Source organism: Muscardinus avellanarius (genome assembly GCF_963383645.1).
Source record: "Muscardinus avellanarius genome assembly, chromosome: Y".
Lineage (NCBI taxonomy): Eukaryota > Metazoa > Chordata > Mammalia > Rodentia > Gliridae > Muscardinus > Muscardinus avellanarius.
The window spans coordinates 7,999,932-8,021,162 of NC_137809.1; the positions used below are offsets into that span (position 1 = coordinate 7,999,932).

At 49.4% G+C, this 21,231-nt stretch overlaps 2 protein-coding genes across 2 annotated transcripts; both read right to left on the reverse strand.

Annotated features, from left to right (window-relative positions):
- Window positions 1-36: 36 nt before the first annotated feature.
- Window positions 37-4,446, reverse strand: LOC308279531 (testis-specific Y-encoded protein 10-like; the record flags this gene model as incomplete). The annotated part of the gene is made up of 6 exons (XM_080719657.1): window positions 37-158; window positions 2,328-2,415; window positions 2,518-2,663; window positions 2,762-2,873; window positions 3,024-3,101; window positions 3,814-4,446. 6 exons carry the CDS (start codon window positions 4,444-4,446, stop codon window positions 37-39), a joined length of 1,179 nt encoding a protein of 392 aa, XP_080575783.1.
- Window positions 4,447-6,009: 1,563 nt separating this feature from the next.
- On the reverse strand, window positions 6,010-9,098 carry LOC308279532 (testis-specific Y-encoded protein 1-like; the record flags this gene model as incomplete). Its single annotated transcript, XM_080719658.1, has 7 exons — window positions 6,010-6,066; window positions 6,166-6,311; window positions 6,407-6,518; window positions 6,645-6,704; window positions 7,600-7,940; window positions 8,169-8,231; window positions 9,017-9,098. The coding sequence occupies 7 exons, from the start codon at window positions 9,096-9,098 to the stop codon at window positions 6,010-6,012; spliced, it is 861 nt and encodes a 286-aa protein (XP_080575784.1).
- Window positions 9,099-21,231: the final 12,133 nt, after the last annotated feature.

Below are 21,231 nucleotides of genomic sequence, written 5' to 3' on the forward strand. Positions count from 1 at the left end.
AGCCCACTGTGAGTTCACAGGTGACTACTTTGCGCATCAGCCCCACACAAGTCCCCCACCGCCCCCGCCCACGGGCCATGTCTCCAGAAGATCCCTGCTGTTGTCCACCATGGGGGATCCTACCAACTGCTGTGGATGGCCCATAGCTGCCTGTGTCCCTCAAGAGGAACACCTAAGAGCTAAAAACACTGCTCTGCAACCCGTGTGGAGCAACTGAGAACAGCATTCAGAGCTGGTCCTCGGAGCCACCCTTTGGCAGTAGCGGTAGCGGTCTTACACCCAGGTTCCTGGGGCGGAGGGCCATCGCCTCTCCAGGAAAGCCTGAAGGGCAGCCTGGTGCTGTTGGGGTTCAAGGCCAAGCAGTCAGGTACTTGCCACCACCTCAACTTCCAAGGGTCTGTGTGGTAGCATGGGGGGCCCCACCACTCCCCACAGTGTGCGGGGATGTTTGAGCAGGGATCACCGAGATCACGGGGAGAATGTCGGCCGCAGAGCATCCCAGAGGGACCTGCAGAGGGTGGACACACCCTCGGCTAACCTGGAGAGGAATGTGTCTGGGCTTCCACAGCAATCTCCACCCGCACGCGAGCTGTAGCTGAGTAAACCCCTTACCGCGTGGCAGGTGTTTCCGGGACCGACCGGCTGCGTGCTCAGGAAGGAGCCTGCCAAATGTTTCTCGGGGCTAACATTTTGCCACTGCTCTCTCTGTCCCAGGGCTTGCCCTTAACACAGTTTGCTGCTGCTCTGTACCAGGAGAGGGACCCATCCCAGAGAAGGGTCTGGGCTGGGGGTGGCCATCTGGCAGGAGGAGACATCTTTGTTACCCTACGTCATGAGGAGAAACACCCTGGCGATGCTCATTCGGAACTGCACCAGTTAGGGCACTGCGTGCATCCAGTGTCGGCTGAGCTACAAATCTGAGGCCAGTCCACTTGGAGGTAAGGAGCAAGGGTAGTATTTGCCGGCCTGGGCAGCAACGGGAGCGATAACCCACTGGGTTGAAAGCGACAGAGCTTGGCACAGGGTGCGTTTGATCTGTGCCCCCACCCTCCCTGTCTGTGCCTTCTGTGCCAGTGGCATGCAAAAGTACCTTCCCAGCACCACCCAGGAAGTTTCCAGGGGTCCACACCGCCCACGATGGGATGGAATCGGCTTCTTCTCGGAAACAGCCGCTCTGCCCAATTATCGACAACAGAGAGAAAGAAGTCTCCCCCACCCCACACCCACACCGGAAACAACCCAATCCACCCTGTCGTCAGTCTCCCCCTGCTTCAAAGATAGTGGCCCGCTTATAATTCCCTTTACAATTGCTGGGGCTGTCCGCCCGTCTGTGAAACTGACAGGATTCCCGTACCCCGGTGTGCACAGGGTGGGAGCAGAACCCAAGACGGGGAGAGAATCCACCGGGGGAAGGAAGGGGTCGAGATGGGCGCGGGGCCCAGTCCCTTTTTTCCATCCTCCAGGTTAAGCCGTCAGACTCTTACTAGGCAGACAGCCCATGGCTGCAGCACTTGTCTCAGGTGGTTTGGATTTATTCACACAATCTTCCACTACCAATCACCCAGGCATAGCAAGGCAGTTGGTAAGCTTTATTTCCCTCCCTCTGAAAATGTGACATGCAGGATATCTATCTCTTCCTTCTTGAGATACTTCGAAGTTCCTGGTGAAGGTCAAGGTCAGGTATATCCCAGAGATTCACGCCGGTCATCTGGAAGGCTGGAGTTCATGCATACGCCTACGCAAAGACAGGCACAAAACAAGCAAATGGACACACACACACGCGCGCGCACACGAGGAGACAGAAGATGTAAGGAACACTGTGTGTCTTTGCACCCTACCAGCGTTTGCATTCTGAAGCCCTCACCGGATATACCATCCCTCACCATTTGGTAGCGCTGACACCTCTCCCAAATGAAAATGATTCCCTTTACAACTGAGGGGGCTGTCCGCCCGTCTGTGAAACTGACAGGGTTCTTGGGATCATGCGGGGAAGCCTTGGAATGTGGCCACAGAAACGGGTGGCACAGGGTGACAGAGAGCCCCTCACGCATGGTCTGTACCCCGGTGTGCACAGGGTGAGAGAAGAACCCAGGAGAGGAGAAGGAAGGGGTTGTGGGGGTGGGCTCGGGAGTGAGTTATGGAAAAAGTATTCATAGCACCTTCAGCCCAGCCTCTTTCCCAGTACAGGGACATTCACCTTTCTCAAGAGGTAAGAGGACCCCCCCACCCCGTCCTAAATACTCGGTGTCCTATGCAGTTGTTCAAAGGCCGAATTTTCCCACGGGTTGACAGGAACCAGTTAACAGGTTCCACAGCTGGATGCTCACCTGGCTCTGAAGCTCCATCCCCTCTCCGGGTGTTGTCTTTCCCAAGGTAGTAATGCAGGGGTTTGAGCCACAGGTCCTCAACGATGACCTGGGAGGGGAAGCAGGACAGGTTAGTTCATGACGCAGACCCCTTTCCCAGCAAAAGGGAAACCCACAAAGGTCACTGCTGAAGTGGCCCAGAGGGCCCCACCTCAGCAATCCTGTTGGAGTCTGGGCAGTTGTGGGCACACAGCCAGGTGAAGAAGGTCAGGCCCTCAGAGTCCTGAGAGCAGCTGGTCCCTGCACCCTCACAACCCGACAGAGGATGGATTGTGGTGGAACGAAAGGCCTCATATCCTGGAGGAATTGAAGAATGTCAGGCTACGGCTACGTCACCCTCTGTGCAGCCCACTTCACCCAGAGACAACCCCTGCTTTCAGGAAGACCCTGCTTACCAGTGATGCTGAGTATATACTCCTTAATGAGCACTTCGTTCTGAAAGTAGGGGTTGTCCCGAAAGAAAAATATTATCCTGCAGAAGGCCTGGGGAAGGCTGAGTTCTTCCACCTGCCAGGCCATGAAAAAGGGCCAGGTGGAGTCTTGTCTAAGGTGTGCTGAGTGAACCTGCGCACTGGCTTGGATCAGCTGCCCCTCCCACCTTTCTCTCTGAACACCCCCCTCCCCCGAGCCTCTCCCCAGAGTAACTCCGGGACTGACCTCCAAACTCAACAGGTAGCCAAGTAAGTCTTCATCTTTATGGCTGATGATGGCTGACAGCTGGGGGTGGTGCACCAACTGCTATAGGTCAAGGAGCTAGGAGAAACGGAACCAGACGAGAGAGCGAGGAGAGTGTGGGGCAGGGAACCTCCCCGGAGGTGCGCAGGCATTCTACACTGGCCCACCCTGATGATGGGCCCTGCTGGCCTTTCCACATGCACCCTCGGGTCTGGGGTCTACAGGGGCTCCTGGGTGTATGCAAAACTGCCTGCCTGCACTGGCTTGGGGATGGGCTGCTAATGGAGGCTTCCTCAGCCCTACTTGGTTTTTACATGCTACGCCATCCGTCCCAAAAGGAAGGATGTGTGTGTGTGTGTGTGTGTGTGTGTGTGTGTGTGTGTGTGTGTGTGAGAGAGAGAGAGAGAGAGAGAGAGAGAGAGAGAGAGAGAGGGGGAGGGAGGGAGGGAGCCCGCGCGCGCAGATGCAGGTGGCTCCCCCACTTCTAAGGCCTGGTGGCTGTGCCTAGCAGTCTGTTAGAGGGGGCTGCCCCACCCAAAAGAATTCCAGGAAAAGAATGCCTTCCAATGTTTGCAGAGTGAAGGGTCCTTTTTGAGCCCTACTTGCCTTTCCTTGCTGATCTTCTTCCCAGCTCTTACACCTGCCTCCTTTTGTGCTAACTACCGGGCCACATCTATGCAGTGTGTCCTCATTATTCCACCAGATTGGTCTCGGCCTTTTACTACCCCCCACCGATCCGCATGTCCCTGGCTCTCCCCTCCCACCTTCCCACAGCCCTGCTCCTTCTGGAGCTCCAGATCCCTTCCTCCTCTTCGCTGCCCCCTGAGCGAACACCGGTTAAGGATACCGCTGCAGCCCAGAAGCCGGGGATGCTCTGGATGACATCCCTTCTGCGGTCAAAGACCAATCTGCGGCTTCGCGCCACCTTTCTTCTTAGCCTTTCCAATGCACCTCTCGCCCGAGCGGTCACAAAGCTGAGCTCCAACTGCAGGATTTCCAGCCGCTCCATTTTGGGCCTGCGCTTTGATAGCTTCCGCCGGGTGGGTGCCGGTGCCTGGGGATCCTCCTGTTGCGGTGGGTCCTGAGTCTCTACCTCCACCTCCTCCATTACTTCCCACAGCTGCAGCACGACCTCCTCCCCGCTGGCCGCCCCCTCTCTGCAAGGGGAGGCCTCAGGGCGCAACACAACCTCCATGTCCACGGGGGACACACAGGCTTCCGCCCCCTCCCCCTCCCTGCCGCCAGCTACCCTCTGCTGCGCCCGGGCCCTGGGGGAAGCGGACCGTGGGGGCGGTTCCCCCGGAAACACAGGGGTCGCCACCGCCTCAAGGCCCCTGTGCAGACCCTGGAGCTGCGGGGCTGCCGGGGCCGCCCGGCCCTCCCCGCCCGCTCCCCTACTGGCCATGGCGCGCGTGGCCCCCGGCACCGACAGCGGTGGCGGGGACGACCCTCCGGACGCCGGCGTGTCTGCAGTGGGAGGGCTGCGGGCCTGGCGAGAGCGCTACCCTGCGCATGTGCGCAGGCGCCCCCTGGGGCGGGCGGGAAGCTCCGAAGGCCACCCGCGCGCGCGCACTCCCTCCGGCCCCGCCCCTCCAACCCCTCCCGCCACCGGGGGCGGTCCAACACGCAGCCCCGCCCTCCGCCTGTCAGTCAGAACCCAGCGCCCCAGACTGTGGGCATCGTGCCCCTGGGCCTCTGGGCCCGGGGGCCCTCGGCCCTTCCGTGCGTGCTATGGGACCCTGGGCAAGCCCCACTCCCTACTCAAGTGTCCGTGAGCTAGGTCACACAGTGAGCTGCCCGACCACCGCCCCCTATTGAGGGACCAGACCCTGAGGTGTCAGGAGAAACCCTGGCCCGGAGGACGAAGACCCCCACCCCCACCAGTGGCCAGGCTTACTCCTACAACCCATGCCTTGTCCTCAGGTGTACGCACAGGAAAAACAACTCCCTCCTGTTTATTGCTCTCTCCCTGCTGGTGCACAAACATGGCACATGCTCCATTATGAGGTCGAATGCCCGCCTCCTCCCTCGGCACTGACACTGTCTCTCTCCAGTCTCCAGAAGCAGGGAGGCACTTCACATCACCCGCCAGTAAAGGTCCCACGGGATTCCTGGGGGGGGGGGGCGTGTGGATGATCCGCACACAGGGGTGGCAGCTTCCTCATGGAAACAGCACGTCTTCCTGTACCTGGCACACAGAGGTTCGAGAGGCACACATGAGCAATCAAACAGGCAGGTACCTTCACGGCTCTGAACGACAATTTGCCTATGAGTGTGTGTGAGAGAGACACAGAGTCAGAGGGAAAGAGGGGCAGGGACACACACGCACATGTACAGTGTGACGACGGTGAGTGTGTAGGTACAGCATAGCAAAGACCCGCGTGTGTCCTCTCATTAGTTCCCGCCCTGTCAGACTCTGTTGCCCCGAAGACCTCGTGAAGGTTTGCGCCTGCCACCTCAGCCCCCACCGCGCGCCCCCCCCCCACCCACCCAGCGGTCAGGAACCTTACTCCAGCTTCCTCGTACAACTACGGCATGAACCCCGCTGACCCACTAGACAAGGCTCAGAGCGCCACGCGCAGGCTCTAGCGAGGTGGACACGGAAAAGGAAAGATGGGAAATGGACACCTTCCGGGGGTCAGGGAGGGGGGAGTAGACGGGAGAGGAGAGGGGACGGGCTCCTGAGGGTGCTTAAGAAAGCCCTGTCATGGAGACACCGGGAGGCTGCAGTGACGTGCAACGTCGGCCCTTGGTGGGCGGCCAGGGTCCGGTACTGCCACGTCCAGGAGGTCGGAGTCTCTCCACAGACTCTGCACTGACGGCTTTGCTTTGTGCGACCCTAATGCCTCCGAGCAACTGGAGCCTGTGTTTGCCCACAGGTGTCCCGGGAGGCGGCCACAGGAGCTCTTCCACCCCAGCCCCTTGGCTGCTCACCTGGCCTCCTCTGTCCTTGTGGGACGCCGGGATCCTACGCGCCAAGGTAGTAGTAGTGCAGGGGATTGAGCCACAGGTCCTCCATGATGACCTGGGAGCGGGAGGCGAGACAAAGCAGGTCAAGGTTCAGGCGCCAGGCCCCAGGCCCCAGCAGATTCAATTATGACAAGGTCAAGGAGGAGGCCCTGACCTCAGCAACCCTGTTTGAGCCTGGGCAGTTGAGAACAGACAGCCAGTCGAGGAAGGTCACGCAGCCGGGGTCCGGAAAGAAGCCGGCGGCTTCCCCGTCACCATCACAGTACCACTCGATGGCAGTCGAACTAGTGGCCCGACACCCTGCAGGGAATGAAGGGTGCCAGGATCCAGCCTGCTCCGTGGGTGCCCGCGACTGGACCTGAAGCCTCCCCTCCCACAGGAGGGCTCTGTCTCACCTGTGACGCTGAGCCGATACTTCTTAACGATGACCTTGTTGCGAAAGTAGGGGTTGGCCCGGAAGAAAAACAACAGTCTGCAGTGACTGCCAGGACGGCCCAGTTCTTCCACCTGCCAGGCCCCCAGGGAAAACCCAAGGCAGGTGTGCTGAGGGGAGCCTGTGTGCTGGGAGGGCCCAACCTCCCCTGCCAACTTGCCCCACCCTCTGCCCAGACCCAGGCCCAGGCCCGGGCTGACCTCCAAACGAAACATGTAGCCAAGCAAGTCTGCATCTTGGTGGCTGATGATGGCCGACAGCTGGGGGTGGTGCACAAACTGCCTTCGGTCAAGGAGGAGCTGGAGGCTACTGAGACGCTCACGAGTGCCCGAGGTGTGGGGCAGAGGGAGGTGCTGCAAGTGGGCCAGTTCTACCCTTCCCTCCTGGCTCCCAGACCCGCCTCTCTTGCCACAAGCCCCTTGGGGCCCAGGCTGCCCCTGGGTGTGTTCCAAGCTCGGCAGGGCTGCAGGGACTGGAGGAGGGCCTCTGAGCTCTGGGCTCTCCTGCGCCAGCCTCAGGCTGGGTGCCGCCGCCAAGGTGTCCTCCGTCCTGGTTTCCGGGACCCAAGGAGGGTGGGGTGGGTTGGGGTGGGGCGTTTGGCCACGGTGGTCCACTGGGCCCTCCTGGACAGTCAGGAGGATGTCCTGACTGCTGAGGAGCAGGGGCGCCTGGCTGTGCCCTGTGTCCCGGGCTCAGCCTCTGCGGAGCGGGCACCTGGGGCAGACACCAGAATTGATCTGTCTGGCCCCTGTCAGGGAACACCTGTAGCTGGGACCCACCAAGGACAGGAGGAAGGCCACAGGCTGGTGGCGCTGGGAGCACAGCCGGGTTTTCTGGCCCCAGAAAGCCCTGGCAGTCTCCCCACACACCTCCGCCTTCGCCACGTTTCCTTTCGGGCCTGAAGCTCGCCGTGTGCTCTGCCTGTGCCGGCTGAGTCGTGTGGACCTCAGGTGCCACTCCCTGAACTCCCTCCCTTTCCTCGTTGCAGGGGCAAGGCCCATCCGGCCGCCTCTCTTCTCAAAAATCCTAGGGCAGTGGCCTCACTCCCTCTCTCGTCCTCGTCCTCGTGACCTAAGGTCCCAGGCACTCCCTCTCCGCCCCTGCCCGCCAGAGACCGCCCGATGCCCCGCTGGCGATTAGCGCAACTAAGGATACCGCTTTGGCCCAGAAGGCGGGGATGCGCAGGATGATGGCCCTCCTGCGATGAAGGCGGGGCCCGCGTGTCTGCGCTACCTCGGTCATCAGACTTGCGTAGGTCCTGCTGGCGCGGGCATCGATGGCTCTGAGCTTAGACTCCAGGAGCTGCAGCTCCTCCACTGGGGAGAGGCCCGTAGGGGAGCCCCGCCTCATCTGTGCCTGGGCGTTTCCCTCACACTGGTCGGAATCCGAGTCCTCGCCCTCTTCCTCGGGGTCCTGGGTCTCTACCTCCACCACCTCCATCACTTCCCCCATCTGCAGCACCGCCGCCTCCTCCTCCCCCGGCGCCCGCACCTCCCCTGGGAAAGCGGAGGCCGTGGGGAGCTGCAGAGCCTTCGCAGGGGACACCCAGGCCTCCTCCCCCAGGCCGACAGCTACCCTCGGCTGCACCCGGGCACTGGGGGCTCTGGGCTCTGGGCTCCGCTGCCTGGCAGGCGCAGGCGCAGCGCCCTCCCGAGGGGCCGCTCCCAGGCCGACGAGCGGCGGGCCTCCCAGGGCCGCCCAGCCCTCCCCGTCCACCCCCGCACTGGCCATGGGGCCCTGGCCTTCAGCTGGATCCAGGAGGGCACGCGGGAAGGCGTCTAGCCTGTCTACAGAAGGACCGCTGAGGGCAGGCGGAGGACGACTTCCGCTTCCGGAGAGTCGGGTGTTGTGCGCATGTGTGCCCCAGTGGCCTCGGGAGAGGCGGGGTGGCCGGGAGGGAGGGCTCCTACAGCCTCGCGCATCTGCTAGCGCCCAGTCAGAGGGACCCCGGCGAGGCCTTTGCGGGCACAGCCCCGCACCTGGCCTGTCAAAAGTCAGTTCAGGCCGGGCGCGGCGGCGCACGCGCGTAATCCCCGCGCTTGGGAGGCTGAGACCGGAGGATCGCGCAGGTTCGAAGCCGGCCTCGGCTGCTGAGGGAGGCTCTCTGCGACTTAGTGAGACCCTGCTTCCAAATAAAGTATAAAATAGGTCTGGGAGTGTAGCCCGGAGGTAGAAAGCCTCTGGGTCCCACCCCCAGGACCACAGAGAACAAACAAACAAAGGTCAGTTCAGGGGGACTCAGCCCACCTTGGGTCGCCTGTCCAGACGGTCGGCAGGACGCGGGCCGTGGGGGGCTTGCCAGTGCCCAGCCCAGACCCCCACTCACCGCGCCCAGGTATCCCCGGCCTTTTTATTTTAGTACTTGTCTTGTTATCCTGGAGCAGCCTGTAGGTGGAGGACCCTCGGTGCGGCCAGGCAGACCTGTCCCCCGACACGGTCAGTTGTCCTTGGGGAAAGCCTCTAAGAAATGAGCTGCCCGTTTCGCTAGCCTCTTTGCCCAAGCGCAGAAGGAATGCTGGCAACGAGGCTGCCAACCACCCGCCCTCCCCCAAGTAGTTCTCGAGAAACTCACACTCCCGGTGTCCCCGCTGCGGTGCGGTGAAAGGATGCAGGTCGACGGAATGCTTGGCTCTGGGTGAACTACTGCAGTCCATCAACTGTGCGTGGCCTCACTCCTCCTAGCCTCGGCCACGGAAGGGCTCGGCGTGGGCCCATGCGCGCTGCTTCTCCGGCATTTGCAGCCTGGCATCCACGCCTTCCCACAGGACCTGTGACGGGAATGGCGCTGGGTCAGGTGTGGGCTGGGATGGAGGCAGTGGATGAGTGTGCATGTGACAGGAGGCCCAGAGACTTGCAGCAGATCCAGTTGCCCCCTCTCCTAGGTGTGAAGGCCTAACTTTAATCGGTGCCTATGGCAGAAGTCTCGGCTCCAGGCAGGCTGCAAGGGGAAAATCTGGTGGCTCTTAGATTGGGTTGGCAGGAGGATTGGACCTCTGGATTTTTGTGCAGGCGGTAGTCTTTAGCATTAGCTCTCTTGGCCTTTTCTTGGACTCCTCCGTTTTCCTAACTGTGAGCCAGCAAGGAGACTGTCACCACCACAGGGCACCTGGGAGGCGCACTCAACTTGGTCTTAGTTAGGTTGCCCTTTTCCATGCACAGCACATGGAAGGAGAAGTGTGGAGGGTCGGGACAGAAAACGAATAGGAGTATTGTCCCATTTCAGGATGCCTTTTGCTCAAATCAGGGATCCAACCCATGCTTCTTCTTGCTTTTCAGAACAAAGGAGGTAGCCATTCAAGAGGACCAGGCTGCAGTCCGAAAAGGTGAGCCAGTTTTGGAATGTGATCTGAATCATTCCAGCCTGGTTAGTCCATCGGTTATGCTGTTTGGGATATGGTTGGTTAGCACAAAGGCTGGCCTTGGGAGGTTTTGTGCCTGAGGTCTGGACCATGTGCCACTGTCCTCGGCAGGCCTGCAGAAGGGCACATTGCGTGAGGCACACGGTGCAGTGTGCAGATTTTTTTTTTTTTTTTTTTTTTTTTTTTTAGTCTAGCAAACCAAGACCCACCCGTAAGCATTTCCCCATCCATCTCACCAAATACAGAGGAAGGTTGTTGGATTTCAGTCAGGGCTATGGGCCTAACCTCCTTTTTCCCCTTTTGTGGCCTAGCCCAAGGACAGTGGTAAAACCAACAGGTTTTGTTGTTGGTCATGGTGATTATTGGTGCTTGCTTGCTTGCTTGTGTAGAAGGGTAGGTGAGCCCCTATTAATCAGGGTTTATGTTATGGACCAAATTTATTCATGGTCATATTCAGATCAGAGAAAAGTTCAGGAGGTGCCCAAAGAGAGCATGCTACTGGAGCTTATTTGTGTATCTACCCATGTCTTGTATTGGAATTCAGTGTGCATGCACATACATGCTTGGTATGTATTGCTTGGTACCCCCAAACATATGTGATCGTATGCCCATCCACACAGTCACTCGCCCACACATACCCAGCATGTCATTCTATCTAGGGTATTTACTTGCTTGTGGTGGTCTTGTGTTTGTATGAATAGCAACCCAGAGAAGTAAGACTTTGCTTTTGCTGATGTGGACCAAATGTGGACTGCTCTGACGATACAAAATTTCATGTGGTGTACTAGACATTTGGCAGTATATGAACATGTATATTTCCGCATTCTATGAGAAGTGCAAGAGAGACAGAAGTGTTCAGATTGGTGGACCTCCACAACTTAGTGAGACCCTGTTTCAAATAAAAAAGTAGGGCTGGGGGTGTAGCTCAGAGCTAGAATGCCCCTGGGTTCCATCCCCTGTCCGTCTGTCTGTCCGTCTGTCTGTCTGTCACACACACACACACACACACACACACACACACACACACACACACACCCACACACACAATTACTTTTTGCATGTTTGATAATAGTATAATTCTTGTCTTTATTGTTGTACTCAGGTTTCTTTCTTCATGATATATCAATCACATATATGTCCACAATTTCAAACTCCTCCTTTGTGCTGTGTTTCACTCTTCTGTGTATCATTATTTCACAATAAAATATTTTGCAGAGTTCACCTTTTGGGGAGGGGATTTTTCTCTGTTCGTTTATGTGTTGTGTGCTTCATTTCTTATTTTTATTTTGTCATATATTTTATGTATTTAGTTATTTATATGTAGTTTTCTAATTTTTGTACATTTTGTCAGGTCTTCATTGAGATCGAGTAATTTTATTATTTCTTTTTTTTAAACAGTGGGTTTAATTTTTGATTGATTGATTGATTGATTTTTGGTGGCACTTGGGGTTCCTGGAAACCCTTCTACCTCCGCGCTACAATCCCAGACCTATTTTATATTTTTATTTGGAAACAGGGTCTCTTAAGCCAGCGAGATCCTCCTGTCTCCACCTCCCAAGCGCGGGGATTACAAGCGTGCACCACCTCGCCCGGCTAAATCAAGTATATTTTTAAAAATGTTTCCTGGCTGGGTATTGTGGCATATGCTTGTAAGTCTAATACTTTTTTTTTTTTTTTTTGGTGGTATTGGGGTTCCTGGAAGCCCTTCTAACTCCGGGCTACACTCCCAGACGAATTTTTATACTTTTTTATTTGGAAACATGGTCTCATAAGCCAGCGCGCGAGGCTGTCTTTGAACCTGCGTGATCCTCCTGTCTCTGCCTCCCAAGTGCGGGGATAACAAGCGTGCACCACCACACCCGGCTGTAATTCTAATACTTTGGAGGCTGAGACAGGAAGATCACAGGCTCGAGACTGGCCTCAGCAACTCAGCCAGACCCTGTTTCAAAATAAAAAACAAAATCAATATGGGGGTATATCTTGGAAGTAGACTGCCCTCAAGTTCGATCCCTACTACCACTCAAAAAATTATTTTCTAAGCCAGGTGTGTGGTACACGCGTGTAATCCCAGCATTTGGGAGGCTGAGAAGGAGGAGCGTGGTTCGCAGACAGCCTCAGCTACTTAGTGAGCCCCTTTGCAACCCAGGGAGCCCTGTTTCAAATAAAGACTAGAAAATAGGGCTGGGGGTGTAGCTCAGAGGTAGAATGCCCCTGGGTTCTATCCCCAGCACTGCAAAAAAATAAACTCTATTTGTGTATATTGTCATTCCCTAGTATATGTAGTTAACATCGTCACCCTATCAAGTATTCATTTGATAGAAAAATAAATACATTTATATTCAACAGATATATATTGTGTTCAACTTCTTGTATAATATGCACTTTTTAAATTATTCAAATATACAAAGTGAAAGGTACTCTTTAAGCATAAGATAGTTATTGTGGAGGGAAATACTATTTATTAAAGGAAGATATTGGTATTATATCCTAACGGTCATAACGCAGTAATTTCTCTTTCTTGTGTGTTGTCTTATTTATTATAATATGAACAGATTTTTAGCAATATTTACTCCAGGCTTAGACTACAGAAAAGTCTGGGCTGTAATAATCATTATTAAAGAAAGTGGCAGTATGGTTGGCTCTTTAAGGATACTAGAGGACTTGGGCTTCTCCACCCAAGGCATGAGTTCCTGGTTTAGGGGATTTCCTGTTTTTGCTGATGTGGATAAGATCCAGGAGAAGTGTGAGTTCAAGACGGTTCCTAGGGCTTTGAGACTGGTGATTCCTATTTGTGTCCATTTGCCATTACCAGATACTGGTCTGCACATAACAGCACTGCCTGGACTCACTGGCTCCTGTGAAGACAAGCACAGAATTAGAAATAAATCTTTATACCAACTTCTTATATAACCTTGGATTCCGTAGTGAGGGAAATAACAAAACAAAAAAACAGGAAGTTTTAAAAAATAAAAACAAAAAGGTAGGCAGGTACATAACTATATCATCCTTATTACCAAATTATATTATACCATGTACTAGAACAAATAAAATATTTGAGGTTTAAAGTATAAAGTTGCCTTTTACAACAGGGGGATATAAAACACTTGAATTTAGCCAGCCGTAAGAAGAAAGATAGTATTATTAAGGATATAGATTATATAAAATGCTTATCCTTTTTTGAGGATACCAACTCAACTTTTCTGTGTGGACAGAGAATAATAAAAATTGTCAGATATGTTAAAAACAACATACTAAAGATTTAAGTAGTAGGAATACACCACACACACACACACACACACACACACACACACGCACATGGGAGAGAGGAAGCATGCCTCTGTGTATGGAAGTAAGCACAGTATTATCATCATTTAATTGTTATCATTTAAGGACAAGTGATTTGCCATGTTACATAAGGAAAAGCTTTTATGTCTATCACGCTAAAAGAAAAAAGAGGAAAGAAAATAACTGATCTGCTCACCATACTTGTGTCGGGGCCTTTGGCAAGAATCATGAAGCAAAGGATAGAACTACCTATGTCAGGGTAGAGGTAAGAACAGCGTGAAGGTCCCATCACCTGAATCTGTAACATTTCTGGATTCTCATCTGTCTCTCCTAGGAAACAGAAGGGATATGAAAATCCTAGAGTACAAATGTTATATTGAAACAGCTAACATTAAACTATACCATGATCTGTTCGGGTGTGGTGGCGCACACTTGTTATCCCAGTACTTGGGAGGCTGAGACAGAAGGATCAGGGTTAGCAGACAGCCTCAGCTGGCCCTCCACAACTTAGTGAGACCCTGTTTCAAAAAAAGAATGAAAAATAGGGCTGAGGGTATAACGTGGAGGTAGAATGCACCTAAATTCAATCCCCAGTAGTGCCACAGGAAAAATAAAAATAAAAACTATGATTTGTATCAACAATCATATTTATATCCAATTTATAATGGCCGGCAATTGTATTTCATCTTAACCATTAGTATCTTATCCCCCAGATTTATTCTGTATATTTTAAATTATGGAATAATTAAAAATAAATATAATAAATTATAATTAAAATAAGTTTTAAAATTTAATAATTTAATTTCATCAATCTAAAATTGTGTGTGTGTGTGTGTGTGTGTGTGTGTGTGTGTGTGTGTGTGTATTTGTGGTACTGGGAATTGAACACAGAGGCAATCTACTTCTCAGCTAAGCCCTTAGCCCTATTTTTTTTATTTGAAAACAGGGTGGCACTAGGTTGATGAGTCTCACTGCTTGCTCAGACTGTCCTTGGACCTGGGATCCTCCTGTCTCAGCCCCCTCCAATTACTGGTATTATAAGCATGAGCCTTTAGGCTCGGCTTTAATTTTTTTTTTTAATTTACTTGTGCTTGAACCAAGGGGTGTTCTAATGTTGAGATATATCCCAGCTCCTTAATTTATTTTTATTTTTATTTTTTTGAAGATTTAAAGAAGTTTATTAGAAAGATAGAAATACAGAGGATAGGTACAGCTCCATACCAGACTGGCATGGAGGGGTGACTCGAATGAATTCACCTTAATTTTTTTATTTTGAAACAGGTCTGACTGAGCTAATATACACTGGCCTTACACCTGTGAACCTCCTGTTTAAGCCTCCCAAGTAGTGGAATTACAGGCATATGCTACCAGGCCCAGCTCCTTTTCAAATCCTTACTAACTTTTTCTTAACAAGTTTAATTATTTTATTTAAATTTTTATTGTATTTTTTTGTTAGTAGGGATTGAATCCAAGGACAGTCTAATTCTAAGGTACAACCCCGGCCTTATTTTGTTTTTTAACTTGAAACAGGATCTCCCTCAATTGCCGAGAGTCTTGCTACATTGCTGAGGCTGTCCTTGAACTTGTGATCCTCCTGTCTCAGATTTACAAGTACTGGGATTATACGTGCTTGCCATACATGACTTAATTACATTTTCAGTGCCACTTCTTCAAAATTAAGAAGTCTATTTGGGTGGAGGCGAAAGGTATTCTATCTTTAAGCTGTAGCCCCTGCGTGATTTTTGTACATTTTAGTTGGAAACAGACTTGCTAAGTTGCCAAGTCTGACTTTGAGCCTTTGATCTTCCTAGTTTGGCCTCCCAATTTCTTACTGAGAATACAAGTGTATTGTGCCACCATGCCTGGAAGAGAAGGCTATTTTTAAATTTTATTATTTATTCTTTCTTTCTTTTTTTTTTTTTTGGTACTAGGATTGAACCCAAGGGCATTCTACCTCCAAGCTACATCCCCAAGCCTTTTATTTTGTTGTTGTTGATTTATTTATTTATTTTATTGATTGATTGATTGATTGATTTTATTTTTTTTGGTGGTACTGGGGATGAAACCCAGGGGCCTTCTACTTCCGGGCTACACTCCCAGACCTATTTTATATTTTTTATTTGGAAACAGGGTCTCTTAAACCAGCAGAGGCTGGCTTTGAACCTTCCCCGATCCTCTGTCTCCGCCTCCCAAGCGCGGGGATTACAAGCATGTGCCACCACGTGCTTTGAAAAAGTTGTCGTCGTTTTGAAAAAGTCTTCTTTGGGGGAGGAAATGGGGTGGGAATGGGTAGGGGGCTAAATGGGCGATGTGTACATGTAGGTCTACACAAGTCTTTTACCCCACTATGGTGTATGAATATAATGCACCAATAAAAAATTTGAAAAAAGAAATAATAGAGTCTCTTGTCTGGTTGCTGAGAGTCTCGCTAATATTGCTGAGGCTGTCCTTGAACCTGCAATCTTACTGGGATTACAGGTGTGCCCAGCTAAGAAGTCTATTTTGATTTGTAAAATTTCACGTTTCAATTTAAATACCTTTATTTTCCTAATGATCTCAAAATAAAGTAATTTTTCCTTGTTTCACGGTTATAAGTAGGAGGTAAATCATCTCTATCTAGTTTATACATTTTGCCCATAGAAAAACCCTTCTATTACTATTTTACGTCTTAAATCCTGTGTAATCATCACCAAAACAATTCTTGTGTGTGTGTGGTACTGGGGATAGAACCCAGGGGCATTCTACCTCAGAGACATCCTCAGTCCTATTTTATTTTAATTTATTATTATTATTTTTTTTTACAGGTCTGGGGATGTGACCCAGGGGCATTTTACCTCCGAGCTATAGCTCCAGCCCTTTTTAAAAATGCTTTATTTTGAAACCTGGTCTCACTGAGTTGCAGAGGCCCTCACAAGTAGCTGAGGCTGGCCAGGAACCCAGATCCTCCTTGTCTCAGCCTCACAAATTCTGGGATTACAAGCGTGCAAACCACACACCACTCTTTCTTTCCTTGATTCTTTGTTACCTTTCTTTATTTCTCCCTTTCTTTCCTCCTTTCTTTCCTTCTTTCTTTCTTTCGTTACTTACTTACTTACTTACTTACTTACTTACTTACTTACTTATTTATTTTGCAGGTCTGGGGATGGAAGTAGGGACACTCAACCTCCGAGCTACACGTCCTGCCCTACTTTTTATTCTTTATTTTTGATAGAGGGTCTCACTGGGTTGCGAAGGGCCTCGCCTGAGGCTGCCAGCAAACTGCAATGCTCCAGACTCCGCCTTCTGAATGCTGGGATTACAAGCGTCTACACCAGGCACCAAAAGTTTTTAACCAAAAATAAATATCATGGTAGGTCTATGATTTGGATAAAAATTTAAATCTTAAAATCTGTAGTGTAGGAAATCAAGGTTAAAGCTCATCATTAAAGTTTAATATTAAAAGTATAATTTTGTTTGTTTTAATACAATCATAAGAAAAGTCATTACTAACCAGGTTTAAGTATTTGTGGCCCAGATAACCAGCATTCTGATCTGTTTAGATTCTTTAGATGGCCCAGCGGTGCTAAGATCTGAATGGAAGTTGTGGCCTCTTGAAGGAGAAGCAGTGCTAGATCATTTCTTGCTACCCCACTCACCAACTGGAATTTCTCATGCAGTAGAATAGTAGACACCTTAACCAGTCTCAGAGGTGCCCCAGGATGCCTAAAGCCAAGTATCACCACAGTGTCTTCAGGATTCCTATTTTGTAGGTAAAGATTAGTTAGAATAGATTCATCTGGCACTCTGGGCCCTTATAGCCACATTTTTATGGTATTTTTAAAACTTTGGTACAAAAGGTTCTAGTTCACCCCCAGAGAAGTCAGAAGCCTATTGAGGAAGTCAGAGTTTATAAACCATAGCATTGCAGAGGGAGCCGACATAATAATCAACCAAAGACAGTGAAATAATTTCTTGTTTAGCCTGAAACAAAGATATCACTAGGGTAAGAGACAAGAATAAAAAATTATGAAAATGAATTTACTGAAATAAGTCTTTACAAGTCTAATCTAAGGCAATGATTTGTATGATATGGAAGTGATAGAACATAAACTTACATATTCCTGACACAGTGGGCAGCAGTGAGAACCCAAGAACTGCTAATTATGGAGCCACTGCAAATTTGACTACCACAGCTTATGATCATGGCCTGCCAAGGCATAGTATATCTCAGAGAAATTCGATCTGCCAAAGCTGCAAGAAATCAAACACACAAACAACAACAAAACAGAATGAATGTTGTAGAATTGACACATGTAGCCCATATGTAGAAGTTTTAAAATCCTGATCTCTGATAAATAAGATATTGTTAATTTTGACTTAGAAGCATAAGTTTCTGCACCTCTTATGCTTGTATAATTTTTTTCTGAAAAGTATGTGTTGCTCTCATCTTTCCAAGACCATTATTTCTGTATGCTTCCGGTTAAATTCCCTTTTTTTTTGGGGGGGGGGTACTGGGGTTCCTGTAAGCCCTTCTACCTCTGGGCTACACTCCCAGACCTATTTTTACATTTTATATTTGGAAACAGGGTCTCCTAAGCCAGCGCACGCGGCCTGCTTCGAACCTGCGCGATCCTCCTGTCTCTGCCTCCCAAGCGCGGGGATTACAAGCGTGCGCCACCACGCCCGGCATTAAATTCCCTTTTTAAAAAATACTGGAAACGAGTTCAGTTTCCTCCCCCAATGGAAGTTTATTTAGCTTTTATCCTAGGTTTTTATTCCGTTTGTTTGTTTTGTGGTGCTGCGGATGGAACCCAGAGGACTTCTACCTTCAGAGTACACTCCCAGACCCATTTTCTATTTCTTTGGAAACAGGGTCTCACTAAGTTGCTGAGAGCCTCACTAAGTAGCTGAGGCTGGCTTCGGACCTGTGCGATCCTCCTGTCTAAGCCTCTCAAGCGGACTGATTACAAGTGTATGCCACCATGCCCGGCTCTTATCCTAGTGTTTTAGAAGTTATTAGTGCAGTTAGGCAATGAAAGGGAATACTTTCATCTGAAAATATTAGATAAATGAATGAAGATCTTGGAGATAAGCCCTTTATATCTGAACAAGAGGGGACTGAGTTAACTAAACTTAAAGCTTTAGTTAGCTACTAACTTTACATATTGAGCAGGAAATTCTGGTTTGAAACTCAGGAAAAAGTGGGATGAGTACTAAACTTATAACTTAGTTAGATATCAAGCACATATACTTAATAGACAATTCACATTTGAAGCAGAAAAGCTCATATTTATTGAACAAAATGAGATTTTTAGTTCCTCAAATATTTGAAAGTTGAAGCAATGATGATTAGTACATGTATAAAGAAAAATTTTGAAGAACATCTTTATAAAAGGAGGAAGAAATACAGATAAACTGGAAGCGTAACTAAGATCTCCAGTATAGCTTTGAGATTTCTGTATGAAAACACGTTAGAGGATATAAGCAAAGAAGTGATATGGCTACCTTTGTTTGAAAAACATCATACTTTAGGTATGGCAACAGGGAATAACAGTAGTACACAAGACTGAAATAGACTTTTATAAAATAAAAGTGTTTACTGTGCGTGGTGGCGTACGCTTGTAATCCCCGTGCTTGGGAGGCAGAGACAGGAGGATCGCGCAGGTGCCAAGCCAGCCTCGCTGGCTTAAGAGACTCTGTTTCCACATGAAAAAAGTATAAAAAATAGGTCTGGGAGTGTAACCCGGAGGTAGGAGGGTTTCCAGGAACCCCAGTACCACCAAAAAAAGAAGAAGAAGGAGAAGAAGAAGAGGTGGAGGAAGAAGAGGAGGAGGAGGAGGAGGAGGAAGAGGAAGAGGAAGAAAAAATAAAAGTGTTTCGGTTTGAGGTGTTGGTTTACCATTTGGGGGAACTGTCTCTGGTGAACCTTGTTAGGTTACTGGAAACAATTCCCATAAAACTGCAGGTTCTTGTGATGAGCTAAGGATAGCAATAGCCCAGCCTCTTGCTGAGGATTTAAAGGAGTTTATTATTATAAAAATATTATTACAAAGATAAAAATTCAGGTTGTAACTCTTATGGCCCCATTAGACAGAGGGAAAGGTAGAGCTTAGAGTAAAGCACTATGCCACAAAGTGACAAAGTGGGATGACCTGGTATGAGTCATCAAAAATTCCTGAACACAGCGTATTCTTATAGCCAGCCCAACCAGATCTGGGACAGGTTATTTGATACGTAGATATCCTACCCTATCTTTAACCCAGGCTCCCATCCCTTTTGTTACACTCTGAAATGTGTTAAATTGCTTTTCTGGAATTTGGAATTTTCCCCACATCCTTGAGGAAGTTCACCTTTCTTTAGAAATGTGAAAAGGACTTAGGCTTCTATTCTCTAAGTTTATCACCCTTGGTGCCTGGAGTTCTGCAGCCTTTTTCTGGACGCCCCTGGCTTCTTTTACTACAAAAGATATATTTTTAAAAATTGTAAATACTTCCCAATACTGGTACAAAAAGAAGTACAGTAATTCAAGATAACCCAGTCAGAAATGGGCAACCAAACTGAATAAACTCTTCTCCAAAGAAGAAATAAAAATCGCCAACAATAGCTGGGCGTGGTGGTTGTTCGCTTGTAATTCCCGTACTTGGGAGGCCAAGATAGGAGGATCACAAGTTCCAGGCTAGCTTCAGCTACGTAGGCCCTCCACAAGTTGGTCAGACTCTGCTTCTAGTATAAAGAACAAAAAATACGGCTGGGGGTGTATCTCCAAAGGATGCCTTGGGTATAAAAAAAAAAAAAAGTGCCACCGCCTCTCTGCAATACCCAGGGAATTCTTACTTTGTGCCCCATCATCAAACTCTCTCCCCCTTCAAAATGGCAACAGAGAATAACTGTAGTACATGAGACTGAAATGGACTTCCATAGAAATAAAAGTGTTTACCGGGCGTGGTGGTGCACGCTTGTATTCCCCATGCTTGGGAGGCAGAGACAGGAGGATCACGCAGGTTCCAAGCCAGCCTCGCTGGCTTAAGAGACTTGTTTCCAAATTTAAAAAGTATAAAATACGTCTGGGAGTGTAGCCTGGAGGTAGAAGGGTTTCCAGGAACCCCAGTACCACACACACAAGAAAAGGCACAAACGGAAAATGATAGGAACAATATAATATTAATTGGGCAAACAAGAAACTACAAAATATAATTTACCAACAAAATACTCACACACACACATACACACACACACACACACACACACACACACACACTGCCTAATTTGTTAGAAATATAAGATATTTAAATAAGGTGTTTAAGTCTTTTAGCCCTACTCTTCTTTTTTTTTTTTTTTTTTCTGTTGGCACCTGTAATGGAACCCAGGGGTGTTCTACCTCCAAGCTTCACCCCCAGTTCTATATTTTGTTTTTTATTTTTAAATTTTTTTTGTTTTATGAGGTTCTGGGGATGGAACCCAGGGGCATACTACCCTCTAGCTACACCCCTTGCCCTAATTTTTATTCTTTATTTGAAATAGGGTCTCAGTAAGTAATGGAGGGCCTCACTAAATAGCTGAGGCTGTCTGCCAACCAGAATCATCTTGTCTCTGCCTCCTGAATGTTGGGATTACAAGTGTGCACCACCCCTATTGGCACCTATGAATCTGAAAAATTCTACTTTTCTGGCTCTCAAAGAAATTAATTATAATAACAATTGCCATCATATTATATAGGAATATTATGAAAGTTAAAAGTTAAACAATATGCTAAGATGAAATGCTTTTGTAAACTATGCAGTAAGTGATATCTACTATTTGGTAAATAGAACAATGCCTGTATTTCTTAGGAAAAGTCTTCCATCCCCCTCCTTCCTTCTTTTCCATTTCCATTCTCCTCTTCATTTCCTTCTCATACCTCCCTTACTCCCATATTTTTGGCCCTTACTCTGAGGCTGTGGTAGAGAGATGAAGTGTGGACGAACAGAAGCGGTAGTGGAGGTAAATGCTGAGTTATTCCTAGAGGTAGAGACTGAAAGGGAGATGGAGGTAGTCATGGGGCCTTCCTGGGACCAGGGTGCATGACTCGGCCGTGTAACTCCCTGGAGCCAGAAAATGAAAGGGCTCACTTGGCTGAAGACGTAGGGCTTTGTGCAATGTTCATCAATGTGACTCAAGATTCCTA